This window comes from Culex pipiens, chromosome 2, assembly GCF_016801865.2.
Source record: "Culex pipiens pallens isolate TS chromosome 2, TS_CPP_V2, whole genome shotgun sequence".
Taxonomy (NCBI): domain Eukaryota; kingdom Metazoa; phylum Arthropoda; class Insecta; order Diptera; family Culicidae; genus Culex; species Culex pipiens.
The window spans coordinates 163,772,847-163,788,074 of record NC_068938.1 but is presented as its reverse complement, the minus strand read 5'-3'; the positions used below and the strand labels follow the sequence as shown (position 1 = coordinate 163,788,074).

Below are 15,228 nucleotides of genomic sequence, written 5' to 3'. Positions count from 1 at the left end.
TTCACCCACTTGATATGTTTTAGTGGACAAAAAGTGCCAACTTTTGATCTAAAGGTTATAACGGACGTTTAGATTTCGCTATGGTGTTTATTTATTTTTGTAAAATGGTGATTTTTGGGCTGTATCGTTTTCTAATTGCAGAATTGAATTTGGAATCAAAAACTTTTATTGTAAATTTCTGATAAAATGCTCCGTTCTCGGGTTAGATGCTTTATGAGGTTAAAATTTTCAGCAAAATTATCTTTTCTTTTTGTTAAACAGTGTGCATCCTCGTCCATCTCTTCAAGTTTGGTAGACCCAAAATAGGAACTTGGCTCAAAATAGGGACAAATACCCAACGAGGACTGAGCAAAATAAGTTTTGCATAAGCAACACAATTTTTTGCATTTCCGAAAAACGCTTTTTGAATGTAACTTTATGTCAAACCATGTGTAAAGAAAATTCACCATTCTTATGAAAAAAAATATTGAAAAATTTTACTTTTCGATATTAGTGCAGAAAAGTTCAACTTTTCTGCACCCATTTAGATGCTGAATAGTAGAACTTCTTAGCACTAGTATTAAAAGGTATCAATTTCCCATTCTGATATTTTTGGTAGTAAAAAATAGGCCGTTTCGTCGATCGAGAATAACAGGAAAAATAAGTAGTTTCACGACGGAATTGCAAAAAATAGTTTTTGTAAGTACTACTCATTCGGTCTTAAATGTTCAATCTATGATTTATTTGAAACTATTGGTCGTGTAAACTCTGTCATCCTTTTGAAAGAAATATGTTCATATCTTTAAAAACATGATTTACATTTCAAAAGAGCCAATTAATTCGATTTAAAATCATAATCGAAGGACAAAGTTTCATCCCAACCAAAATAAATTTACAAAAATTAAAAATAGTTTTTTTTTGTGAATATTTACAGATTTGCAAAAGCAAAAAAGTTCATTGGACAATTTTTCTAACAAAAAAAAAAAAAAAAAAAAAAAACTCCAGAAATAATAGTTACATTCCTAAGAAAGAAAATAGAATCAGATTTTAGACTACATTTTCAGCATTTTTGTATGACTCAATCTCAACCCCCAGATCCAATGTCACCACTAAAGACGGTATGTTGAAAGCATTTTGCTGCCAACATTGTACCAAATCTAGGACTTTCTAAACTTATGCTACAGCTTAATTAAATTGTAATTCTACAAATTGAGATAAGATAGTGCATGTTGTCAAGTCTGTTGTTATTATTTAAATAAGCTAACTGGATCTAATATCGGACTGATTTGGCTGGAAATAAAAATCCATCTCCGACTTATACCAATTTGCATCCAAAATCTTTAAATATTTCCAGTTGAGTCAATATGTAGTTGTTTTCGAAAATCAAAATATGTTATTTATTGAAAAATATTCTCTCATGGTTAACCATGCTATATACATAATAATTCCTTCCATTGTCATGCTACCCAATTTCGAGCTACGCTCTCGAATTGTTGACACCTGAATGCGACGATCGTCGAGCAACCTTATGGAAACAAACTTTTTCCCCCTGGACAAGGTCGGTCGTTTTGACCATCTGGGCTTTCCGTACAATGTCTCCCCTCTCAGCTCAGCCCCACGCCAGAAGGATTATCGATCTTTATTGCTTTTTCACCTCCCTGTATCGTTCTCGTGTTCTGGCTCTCTGAGTGTTTGGTATTATCAACTTTCGTTTCATTCTTTTTTTTTTTCATTTGTATTTTACACCCCCGCGACGCGGCGTCATTCATGCCACGTGGTTGAATCGTTCGTTGGGGGTGGTGGGTGGTAGGTGCTCTTGGGCGAGCCACACTCTGTGTTGAATAAATGATTTCAATTTATTTCAATGCCCGAATGCATGAATGGCCTTTTTTTTCTAGATCCACAGTCGAGGTTCGAGGCACGGTCGTTTGGATATTTCATGTCTATTTGTGTGTCGGTTCTGAGTGATGGGCGGCAAGGACAAGAAATCTGTTGGGAATAGTTCGAAAAGGGATAAAGTCTACAGATTTTTGAAGCTTAAATTGGATACATTTTGAAACTCTGGGATGTAAAAGAAAATAAATTGTTAAGAAAAACTTAAAGTTTCATCCTTGTTTCTTCAACAAAATAAACCAGGAACAAGTACAATGTAAAAATAACATGCTCGAAAGTTGCACTTTGAGTCCAACCTGCTGCTCCCCTTACGTCCATCAGTTAGAAAGTTATCATCGTCGGTCGGAGCGAAACTGTCAGTACACACGCACACATGCACACAATTTGAGCAGACATAATACTTAGAAACAACATTACATTTTTAGTACGCACAGAGCACATGTTGGGTTATTACATTCTGGTGGTCTTGGTAATTGGACGAGATGAGAACCTCAACAGAAGTCTTGGGAAAAGTTGAAAGATAATTGAGTTTAAACTTTGTCTCATTTTATTTATATTTTAATGTTAAGGATTAGGATTCAGACACAGACATTGAATAATGTTATATTTTGATTTTGAAAATGTAAAAAAACAGTTGTAATGTTTACAAATATCCAGAAAGTTTTGAAAACGATAAAAAATATAGTTTAAAAATATTGTTTCTAGATAAACCCAAAATGAAAATTAAATTTTTAAATATTTTTTTTCTAGAATTTTGATGAAAGCAAAAAAGTTATATTATTTGAAAGCAATTTATTTGAACTTTATTGGAATTTCAAAACAAATGTAATGACAAATCACCACTTGGTCACGAGTTTGCAACTTTTATTTCCGCGAACTTGTTTATATTTATGTATCTCTCCATCTAGATGATTCCACCATAGAAGATACAACAGAGTTCGGCCGAATGGTATTGTTGGATACAGTGCTGATTCAGCAAGCTTCCCGGTCCGGTCACTGCATTATGCCAATTGATGGCATCATGCACTTGTTAACAAACAACCAGCAGGGCACATAAATGTTCATCACCAGGGTGCCAACTTTATAACCTGCCATGGCACACAACGATGCACTTGACCTCCTAACAGGGTAAAGGGTTAGGGTACTTGTGTCTGACCTTATTAAAATTATTCTTCAATTTGATGTTTTTAGTAATTTTTTGCAAAGTTAAACCTGATCTGAAAATCGTAAACTTTTTTCAAACAAAATTGCAAAAATCGCGCCCTTCACCCTATAATTTCCATTTCACGCCCCGACGAGGACATCCTTGGCATTGCGCTCTGGCGCTACTCTCATCGCACTGATAGCAATGGTTATGTGTCCTCTTCATGCTCCTTGAAACACACACCACGGCCACCCCCAGCCTAGAAGTTGTTCGCTAATTGTTGAATGCTCGCTCCCTGGCGGAGGAGCATTTTCGCGATGTGGTGTCAGAGACGGGGCTTGAACGAGCCGCCGGCCGGGAAGGGGGGTGAAAAAAACAGGAGAAGGAAAAGTTTTTCCACGCTTTTCTGTTTGCTAACCTTGGGCAAACACGCGCCCGTTGTGGAGGAGAGAACCGCAGAACCCATCCCTCCACTGGGGGGGCCTTTATCTGAGGGTGACGGGAGTGCTCTCAAACGGTAGGGTTGCTGGTACAGAAAAAAACGTTTAGAAAAAAAGAACAAGATTCATGAACCAAATACCATGCTCTGAATTTTTACAAAATGCTTTCTTTTTGCTTCGTTTGGCATTGTTTAGGTTTTTTGCTCATTTTAATATTTTCCTATTTTAATTAATTGAAAAATATTTGATAAAATTACAGGTTTTTTGGCTTTAAGTTTAACTATTTTAGTTAAAAACCCTCGATGTTATTAAACATGTATAAATCAATAATGGTTTGATTAGGTTTGGTATGATACTGGAATAAAAAAAGCAAAAAATTTGTTTCAAAATTTACTTGAAATTACCAGAATACAGTGCCATCCCATTTTTGGCAACATTTTCTTCAACCAAATTAATTTGATATTCTTGGTCTCCTGAAGCTTGCGGGAGATAGATTTATAAATTTTCAATCAAAACATAATTTAAATGAAAATTTGATGTTGGCAACATCCCTATTTTGGCAACATAGAAATCACCTCATGTTGCCAAAACGAGATGGCACTGTACTACAATTTTCTTTTAAATTTGGATTTTCTTAGTTTAGTGGTTTAGTTTTTCAGTTTGTGTTTCCTTTCTTCGAACATGTTTGAAAAAAAAAAATGGATAAACACAGGTTTACATATTTTAAATCAAGAATAAGTTTTAAGTTCTAAATTTTCAAAAGATTTGTCAGAATATTGTTATAAATATATTTATCAATTGCATATGGGTAATTCTCCACCAACTCACACGAAATCGGAAAAAGTTACCCCGACCCCTCTTCGATTTTCGTGAAACTAATTAAGTAATTTTGGTCCTTGATCACGAATCCGAGGTCCATTTTTCGATATCTCGTGACGGTGGGGCGGTACGACCCCTTTCATTTTTTAGGTTTTTTACTAAGACACGTTTTTCAGTGATTTGTAGCTTGCCGATTCGTATTTTTCATCAAAAAAAGTTAAAAAATAGTTTTAAAATCGCTGCCATTTCCCGTTACTCTACTGTCAAAAATCGTGATACATGTCATTTTATGGGAATTTTAATGTACTTTTCGAATCTGAAATAACCCAGAAGGGTCATTTTTTTATTTAGAACAAAATTTTTCATTTTAAGGTTACGTGTTTTTTCTAACTTTGCAGGGTTATATTTTAGAGTGTAACAATGTTTTACAAAGTTGTAGAGCAGACAAAAACAAAAATTTTGATATATAGACATAAGGGGTTTGCATGTATTCTTCACGAGTTCAGAATTTTACAAAAAAGTTTTTTGAAAAAGTTTTGATTTTGACCATTTTTTACCAGTTTTTCGAATTTTTAACCTCTAAAACTCAATCGTGTGCTTTTGAAAGTATTATTTCGGAATGTTCAGCTAATTTTGCATAAGAATGATCCCTTGGACGATTGTTGTGGCTTGTGCACTGCTTGTATGTGGGGATTTTTCGAAAATAAAAAAAACAAACCGGATACACTCACTAATCACAAAAATATTTTTTTTGAAAAAAAAATTCTGATTTTCGCAATGCACGAGTCACAACAATCGTCCAAGGGGTCATTCTTATGCAAAAATCAAAAAATGGTCAAAAATTGTCAAAATCATAACTTTTTCAATTTTTTTTTTTGTAACATTCAGATAACTCGTGAAGAATACATGCAAACCCCTTATGTCTATATATCAAAATTTTTGTTTTTGTCTGCTCTACAACTTTGTAGATCATTGTAAAACTCTAAAATGTAACCCTGCAAAGTTAGAAAAACATGTAATTTTAAAATGAAAAATTTTGTTCTAAATGAAAAAAATTACCCTTCTGGGTTATTTCAGATTCGAAAAGTACATTAAATTTCCCATAAAATGACATGTCTCACGATTTTTGACAGTTGAGTAACGGGAAATGGCAGCGATTTTAAAACTATTTTTTAACTTTTTTTTTATGAAAAATATGTTTTTTTCGGAATTTTGAGTACGCCATCAAATCGGGCGTCTAATTTTAACACCAAATTTTGACACCAAATTTCTATCTCTTCACGGTAGCGAGCTACAAATCACTGAAAAACGTGTCTTAGTAAAAAACCAGAAAAATGAAAGGGGTCGTACCGCCCCACCGTCACGAAATATCGAAAAATGGACCTCGGATTCGTGATCAGGAACCAAAATAACCCCTTAGAGCAAAGTTTCACGCAAATCGAAGAGGGGTCGGGGCAACTGCTGTGTGAGTTGGTGGAGAATGACCCATATCTTAATATTATATCTTGAAATAATGTCAGATGTTGTGCCAAAAAATGTGTAATTTTACGTCAGAAACTTTAAAAAAATTAATCATTTTCTGTTTAATTACACTTTTTTGTGTTAAATAAGTAATAATCAACCTTTTTTTTTTTTGTGTAGTTTGAATGATTTATGATTTTATTAGTCAAAACCTTTTTAACTGTTATAGTATATTTTTTTTTAAATTGCAATCTTTGAAGACAACATTTAAAACGGGCCTAAGTTGTAAAGTTAGTCTTGAGGCTTGAGTAAAACTTTGCCATTTTTTGATCTTTAAAAAGCATTGGAAAGAAGAACTTTTCAAATATTTGAAAATTTTAGGGTTGGAAGTGTAACTTGTTGTTGTTTTTAAAAATGATTTTTTAAGGGTAAACTTTGGCTGTGTTTTTTACTAACATTTCCTATATTTTAAGTAAAAAGAAGCATGCAGTAATTTTTGTAGTGTCCCAAACTATGCCTCTACGCATTTTTTACATTTTAAATGAAAATGGTGCCATTCTACAGCAGAAAATGTGAAAAACAAGCAAAAAATTGAAAAAGTAACTGTAAATACATGACAAAATAAGATATGCAAAATGATAGGAGGGTGTAGAATAGGCCAAATACAACCAAAAACAAACATAAACTAAACAAGATAAATGTAAATTAAAATACTTAAAAATAAAACAAGGAAAACATAAAACTCGAGAAGTAAACATGGGAAAAATGAATATTTTCGAAAAAAATTGGCAGTAGAGGGTTAAGTGTAGTTTGGGTGATAATCAAAAAAAAAATTTTTTTTCATGCTTTGTTATGGCTTTTTTTCTTCAACTAGAGGTTCAATTATCAATGTTTCTTATACAAATTTATGAAAAAATTTGGACTTGCCTAAAAATCCAATTTCTAGTGCTTTTACCTGGATTTTAAAATTCAACTCCGATTTTGCATCTAAAAATTAAGTGAACCTTTTAGTGACCGTTTTTAAAAGTTTTCCAAAAATTCTGATGTTTTTAAAATTGGCAACACTGCCAATTATTGTTTACCCTAGCTGGTCATATATCAAACATTTATTTTGGATCCTTTAAAACATAGCAAACAGTTTTAAGTTTCAACCTCGGTTTCAGCAAATAAATGTTTTTGCGAAAATTGTTTTTTTTTGTGTGTTGAAATGTAAAACTAAACTAATTAATTAACCTAAGTCGTTCGCGCCTTCCTCGCACGTTACAAATCTTCTTACAAATTTTCAATCTCTTGGAATAATTGGGAAGATCTTTCGATTATCAAACGATAAGTCGCATAAAGGGTCTGTAAATAGTTTACATAAAGATAAGTGAGATCAGGCTTCAAAAAAGCACATAAATACCACGTAAGTGGTCACAACTTGCGACAGGGTTGCCAGTTCTTCAAAATTTTGGACTCATTGGAAAGGTATAGGTCGTCGCTGAAATTTTAAGGTTATCGCAGTTTTAGTGAAAAAAGTAGATTTTTTGCCGATTTCGTCATTTTCCGGTTTTTGCGCGCGGCGCGTCGAAAAACACGGATTTTATTTTCAAAAAATCATATCTCGGAATCCTGTTAATAAACTCCTCCCATTTTTTAGTGTGTTATGTAAAAATGTCCGGGGAATCCGATAAAAATATTTCCAGACATAGGCTCTTTGGTCCAGACACCGTCAAAACGGCATTTCAAAGTTTCATACGCTCTTTTCATATGTTAGGCTAGATTTTTGAAACTTGTTACTATTTTTCTTAGAAAGGCCAACTTATCACCTTTAATTTGCGTATAAGACAATTGAAATCGGTTAAAATGGCGAGGAGTTATGATTTTTCGAAAAAAATGTTTTTTTCTTTCGATTTTCATCGACGAAAATGGCCATTTTTCAGACCACCCTAACACGGCGTAGGTCACCCTAATGGCCAAACAAAAAAATACGGATCTAATTATTTCGGCCAGGGAACCCCAGAAAATTTTTGAGCCCGATCCGAGCACTTTTGTTTTTTTCCATGCTGTTTTCGTGGGGAATTGCTGATTGTTTATTTTTTTCGGAATTATCTTTCCTAATCAGAGTGTTTTTTAATAGTAGTTTATGCAACAAGTTGCAAAAAGAGGATTTTTTCAGCACGAGTCGTACATTTATCCAACTAGGTTCACCGAGTTGGATAAATACGAAGAGTGCTGAAAAAACAAGTTTTGCAACGAGTTCCATACAACATTTTTTGCAATTTCGAAAAACACCCATTGAGTGAAATTTTAAGTCGAATTTTCATGTATTTTGTCAATAAATCGTTTAAATCAAAAAAATGGTGAAATGTGTTACTTTTCGAAACAAGTGCTGAAAAGTTCAACTTTTCAGCACCCATTTCAGTGCTGAAAAGTAGAACTTTTCAGCATTTATTTTGAAAAGTGTTGCTATTCGATTCTGTTATTTTTGGTACAGAAAAGTAGGCTATTTCGTCGTTCAAGAATGACAGGAAAAGTAAGTAGTTTTACGACGGAATTGCAAAAAAATATTTTTGATTCTTGTATCACTCTTTTCATTAAATCCAATTTTGTTTGAAAATCAATTTCAAAAATGTCGAGCTGTGAATTAAAATTTTATTCAATTGGCAACCCTATCGCCCGAATAATCCACACAGTCGCCGAGGACCTCTCGTTTTGGCTCCCTCGAGATTTTCAGAGGAGTTTTTCGGTTTGGCTCTGTGGAAAAGCGTCAAACCAGAACCATGCAAAGCTCCTCTCGTTCTGTATCTCTCTCTGGGTTGAGCCTGGCCCCCTTCTTAATTCGCATGTTGCGCGTTTGCTGGCACCGTCGAAAAGCCGGCATGTTCCAGGAGGCTGTGTGTATCTTGTCACGTTCCGCCGAAGCTGCTGCGAAGGCTGCGAAGTGGCTCCAACGCCAAAGCCGGCAGGACCCAAGCCTGGAACTGAAGCTTTTCTGTGCAGTTCGGGCGTATCGTTATGTAGATGAATGGTACACACTTCAAACGGTTGTTTTGCTTTCTGATGAACAAAAATAGGAGAAAAAAAATGTGGGAAAAAATGTTTTGTCGTAATGAAAATGTTTTCCATTCAAATTTTAGGGCCACCCGGCTAACGAAGGGAAATTTTATGCATCAAATATTTGAACTAACGAGGCAGTCTATTGTTGATGTTTTTTAAGGCTTTAGAAGAATAATTAAATTTAAATAAAAGCGTTTTCTGCATCAAAGCAAGGTTAAGACAAAGCTCAAACTTTTGGGATGGTTTTTTGTTGTAGCTTCCTAATATTTATAGCAATTTATTAATTGTATTGGGACTTTGAGCAGTTACAATATACTAACCAAAAAAAATGACTTCACGATCAAGATATTTTCCTGGAATAAGATTAAGGTAAAACGGGATCCTTATTTGACACTATTTCAGTTCAATGAGTAACATTAAGATGATTTCACTATCCTAATCAAATAAAAAAAGCAAATTCCGCAAGCTTTACATTTCATAAAATTCTCGTTTCCAATCATCAGTTCAGTTTTTGCTAAGCTTGGATCCAATTTCAATCAACACGTTGTTAGGAAAAAAGACCCTTGATGGAAATCGCAGTACAACATTCGTGGAAATCCTAACTGCTGACACCATCTCTTTTTTGATCGGTATAAATTACCTACGCTTCGTAGAAACAAAAAAACGGAACAAGAAGGTTCTCCGGTCCTTTCCGATTTGGCAATCGCGATGATGTTTTGATCCGCTTTCAATTGGCCATTGTCTCGGGCGATTCGTCCCGTTGATTGAATCGAAACCGATCGGCCCACGCCCGGGGTTTTTTGGCAACACTTGATTAGGGTGGTTCAATAATTTTAAGTTGGTATAGAAAGTAGATTTAAAGACGAGATTTGTGTAATTCTACCATTAAACCTAAATTGCATTTTTTCATCAAGTTGTAGCACCCTACCGCAGTATCCTTCCCCGAAAAGGACCATTCTCCGGAATTTGAGCGGGCTCAGTTGGCGGCTTATCCGCAACTTGTTTAGTCGTACCGGTCCAATGGTCTTTTACACAGAATACCGGACCGTCGGTCGGCAGGCTAGAATGAGTGTTTCACCTTGCTCATTCATCGTCGTCTGACTTTTTTTTGTAGTTGTTTTGCTCAGAAGCCTCCGGTCCTAATGGGTCCAGGGAGCGCTTTTGGAGAGCCTTTGGTGGGCCAGCGGGCGAATGTCCTTTTGGCGGTCGTGTACTCTCGGTATTGATTTTTTTTATTCTCTGCGTCGTCCTTTCTCAATCTGGCTGTTAACTGAAATTATGCTGCTGTGTTTTTATGCTTATGATGTATCGTTTCAAGTGGACAAAATGGTTGTAGGTGTATTTGTTTTGTTTTATGAATCAGGTCTGAGTAAAAATATGTTGTAATACAATTTTAAACATAATTTTATTCTACATTGCCTTGGTTAGAAAAGGGGAAAAATGATAGAAAATCTCATAAAAAATATAAATCAACGGATCCAAACTATATCACGATAATTTATGCTCTGTATTACTGTTCAGGCCCAGTAATCCGAAGCCTCGATATCCGATGTTTCGACTTCAGTTTTTTTTGTTTTATTTTATTTTCTTATTTTTAACATCAAATTTTAATTTTGCAGTCAAAATTGAGTAGTTAAAAGACTGTTAAATTACCAAATGCATTTTCTTAATACTAGATCACCGCCATTTCGGCCATCTTTATTTAGTGTTTAAAAAAATCTAAATCGCTTTAGATCGCTGACAATTTCTATATGACAGACTTGATTTTTCAGGCTCGAAAATATTTTTACCGGAAAGCTCGTCCAATTTCCCATAAGATTGTCTTTGACCACATTTCAATTGGAAGTATGGGCTCACAGATATAAGCTTATTGCATTGCTCATAACTGAAAACTGAATATTTTTTTCAGTGTAGTTCAGTGGATGGTAGTAACCTGGATAGTAAATTAGCTTAAATCATAAAAAACGAGTTATTTCCAAAAAGTAGTCAAAGACAATCTTATGGGAAATCGGACGAGCTTTCCGGTAAAAAAATATTTTCGAGAATGAAAAATCAAGTCTGTCATATAGAAATTGTCAAAAACCACCAAAAAACCTATTTTTTCAACATTTTTATTTTTAAAACCACTGTAACATCATAAGGATTGGACTTAGGAGGACAGTGGTCAATATGGAGACTTTAATGTAAAATTGTCTGGAGAATCGATTCCCGTATTGGGTTTTTGAAAATGTTGACGTTTAGAGCACTTTGCAAAAAATCTGTTTCAGTAAAGGATTTTTGTATTTTTTTAGGTGAGTTGCTCCATCCTGCATTTTTCGTTAGTATTTTTGTAACATCTTAGGCTATTTTCACAAAAATTTTGAACGAAAAAAAATCGTGGGCTCATCTTCAAATTTGTCTTTTAAACTTCAAAATCATAAAATCTCATAAAAGTGGCGTGTTTTTTTCTTTCAGTGTATTTTTTTCGGAAAGCCTATCAAATTTCCTACAAGTTTGTCTTTGACCACTTTTTGATACAATGCAACGGCTTCGAGATACAGAAATATTACAATTACGAATCACAAAAATATTTAAAACACTTACGCCTTTCTCAAATGTCATTATCGTGTGAAACTGGCTCCATATACACAAAAATGGCTTACATAAGCGTAGGATAACATGTCTACAAAGTTTCATTGAAATCAGAGAGGGTCCGGTACAACCGATTCCCTATTTGACATGGAATTGCTCTGTACTGATAACAAAGTTCGCTTCAAATATTTTTAAAATTTTAGAAAAAAGTCTCAAAATGAGACAAGAAATTAGCAATTTTTTTAAATAAATTTCAATGGTTTAAAGAAACTTGAAGAATAACTTTTCAAATTTTATGTGTTTTTAAAATCATTTTAAAGTATTTTGTAAGATATTTTAATAAAGGTGCACAATAATCCAAAAAGTGTGTTTTTTTTTGTAAAGAAGATTTGAATCATAATTTCAGTTTAATAAATTGTATGATGACTCATTGATTTGTGTGTTGAGGAAACTAAACTTTGAAAAAAATTGCTGCGACCATTTGTATTAAATTGTAATACAATTTTAAACAAAAGAAAACCAAAATTAATCAAATAAACACAGAACAGCATTTTTAGTTGTCGTTTGACTTTTCAAATGTTAGGATAGATTTTTAAAGCTCTAGAGCATTATCAAATCACCACCCTCTTGCAACACGGGGAGTTAAAATTGGTTATAACGGCGAGGAGTTATTTTTTTAAGTAGAAGTATTTCCAAAAATCATTTAATCTATCAATTTTTGGACCACCCTAGCAGGGTTATGACCAATGGCAAAAAAATAAAAATAATACAGGTCTAATTAATTTAATTATTTCAGCCAACTAATCAACTTTGTTTGGCAACCAAGTTAAATTGTGGTAAAAATGACAAGGAGTCATGGGTTCTAAGAGCCCGTGTTTTGCCTTCCTAACTGAGGTAAGTCTATAATCCTGCTCTAAAAATGAACTTTTCACAGAAAGCTCGTAGACCCACCTTCATGTATACCTATCGACTCAGAATCGAAAACTGAACAGATGTCTGTGTGTGTTTGTTGTGTATATGCAGCGATGGAATAATCATCATCAAAAAAAAAAATCTTTGGATGTTCATCAAGAGAAAAAATCCAAAGGGAGCATGGCTTTCCTCTCTCGCGCACGAAAGATCGGTAAAAGAAATCTAAAAAAATCATCATCATGACTATTCGGCTGAACTTCTTTTTCACTACTACATTTGCAAGTGTAACGTCGCACGTCGAAAAATGACCTGTCACATTTTGTAGATGGGCAATGTGTGTAAACAAAGTGAAATAAATGATTTTAGGTGCTGCTGACAAGGAAATTCACAAAAAATCATCAGCAGATTGATTTTCTTGGAGAATTTCGGGAGCGATTTTCTTTTGCGCGATTCGCATCCTCTCTCTTTCGAGGGTGAAGAAAGTTCGTGACCAAAATTCTCACTGAGTTTTCTCAGCACTGGCTGAACTGATTTTGGTCAAACCAGTTGCATTCGTTTTGGTTTATGGTCCCATACCTACCTATTGATTTTCATAAAGTTTTGATAAGTAGTTTAAAATGCGTTTTTGTATTATTCCAGATGTTATATAAGTGACCGAAAATCGACTCAAATATCATCATGTTATACATCGTTGGTAAGGTATAATCAAAAACCTTTCCAACGAATCCAAAACATTTAAAGATCTGGCAACCCTGTCTTAAATTATGTCCAATTAAGTAATATTTATGTACTTTTTTGAAGCCGGATCTCACTTAAATGTATTAAATGTATTTAAACTATATCCGGATCCATCATCCAACCCACCGTTGGTAAGGTAATCGAAAAAACCTTTCCAAAGAATCCAAATATTAAAGATCTGGCAACCCTGTCTCGAGTTTTGACCTCTTAAGTGATATTTGTGTACTTTTTTATTGCGGATCTTAAGAAAAACTAAATGAAATTTGTATCCAATCCCATCGAATTACCAATTGTTGGTGAGTGAGAGTGAGGAAGGCACCAACCACATAGGTGGATTAAGTTAGTTTTATATATAAAATCAAAAACAAAGTTGTTCGGAACACCATAGCATTGCAAAAAATAGAAGAAAAATACGGATCTAATCATCCAACTTTAAGCCCCATCGTGGTTCGTGCTGTTTCCATGTACGGAATTGCTTTATAACTATAAACCAGGACTGTGGAATCGAATAGCTTGTGCAGCGACTCTGACGCCGGCTTCTGGAGATTAACCGACTCCGACTCCAGTTTTTCAGAATTTAGCGAGACCGACTCCGACTCTTCAAAAGTATCCGAGGCCACCGACTCCGTCTTCGTCATCGACACCGACTCCACAGCCCTGCTATAACGTCACTAAAATGATTAAAACATAGAATAGGCTTAGAGCAGGATCTACAGTGAAGAAATCGGGTTCGTCGCCCGTTCCGCTCAAATCTCCACTCAATAATCCACTTTGCTCTCCTTTTGAAAAGTTAGTTTTCGTAATCGACTTTCCCACCGGTATCAAATTGACCATCCACCAAAATTTTCCCATTTTCCAGCCACACACAGCCCACGCGTCCCGCGTTTGGGACTTTCCACAGAGCTCTTGATGGAATTCCACCGGACACTAAATCTGAAACGCTCTTTTCACCGGCCCGAGCTAGCGCTTGGTTTGGCTTGCACAAGGGATGTGCTTAATTCAATTTTCACTTTCCATCTCCGTCCGTGCGGCTGACGTAGTTTGTTTGATGTATCTTTCCCTCGCTTTTCACCCCAAATGTCCACCCTCTTGGTTCGCACTTTTCCGTCTCCATCGGATGCGGCTCATTTCGGATAAAATTTTACCACGTGGGAGTGTGTGTGTGTGTGCGGTTTTCAAAAGTGGAAGTGACGGAGAGACGGCGTAGCCGTCGTCGAGAGGTGATTTGATTTAATATTTATGAACTTTTTAACGGCAGTCTCGGGTGTTGGGCGTAGGTGCTGGGGTCGGGTCAGGTTTCGTGTGGTCAGGGGCAAAAATTTGCTTAGGACAATATCGTTGAAGTCAACAGCAGGCATTGATACTTTATTTTTTAAAGGTTGGGTGACTTTTGGCTCAACTTCAACTTCAACTTCTAAGTTTCATTTTTCAACTTACAGAAACTATTGATTTGGTTTTCAGTTTGAAAAAAAAAAAAAAACTTTTGTTTTATTGCTCTTTTCAATATTTTTTCAAATTAGCCTAACATTTGAAAACGACAAAAAACAGGTGTTCGTCATGAATCTAACCTAGAATTTTGTTCATACTACAAATTTGATCAATTTTCACCATCGCCAAGTTAGTGCTCGTCACCCAATCAGCAGTAATCATTCATGTGCAATCGTAAATATTTGCTCTATTTGTCAGCTGAGTGCGCTTCCGTTCCCATTCATCGTAGTGGGGATGACTTTGTAAACGACATCGTTTTCCAAGCACCAATTAGAGTGCTTTGTTTGTCCAACATCCACTGAGGAGTGAAATGGGAAAAAGGTCCCCGGGAGTGTGCCACAGTGCTAATTGACCACGTGCAAATATTGATCCGCACAAACTCACACACTTGACTTGAAAGATCACTCATCACTTGCTTTTTGTTTTTTTCCCTCCTCTCAAAACAGCGCCAGCTAATGGAGGCCTACATCCGGCAGAAACGGGCCACGCCCGGGATGGTCCAGGCAAGTGACCTGCAGCTCGTCCGGCCCATGTCCGCGGTAAACCGAAACGGGCGAGAGGTGCACGCGTACGATGGCCCAATGCAGTTCATGATGTCGCCCAGCAATCCGGACCAGATCATCAGCAGCAGCGGGTCGCCGACGACGGTCACGGCGACCGGAACTGGGACGACGACGACGGGGTCGGTCACGACGACACCGACCTCACCGTACAGCGACGGTAAGGACGTTTACTAACTTTGTG

At 35.6% G+C, this 15,228-nt stretch overlaps 1 protein-coding gene across 1 annotated transcript in view; it reads left to right on the top strand.

Moving 5' to 3' along the window:
- Positions 1 to 15,228, top strand: part of LOC128092761 (protein king tubby 1) — a 54,133-nt gene that overhangs the window by 19,597 nt on the left and 19,308 nt on the right. The window contains exon 2 of the mRNA XM_052707326.1: positions 14,931 to 15,204. Coding sequence (XP_052563286.1) covers positions 14,931 to 15,204 — 274 coding nt within the window. The remainder of the gene's footprint in view (positions 1 to 14,930; positions 15,205 to 15,228) is intronic.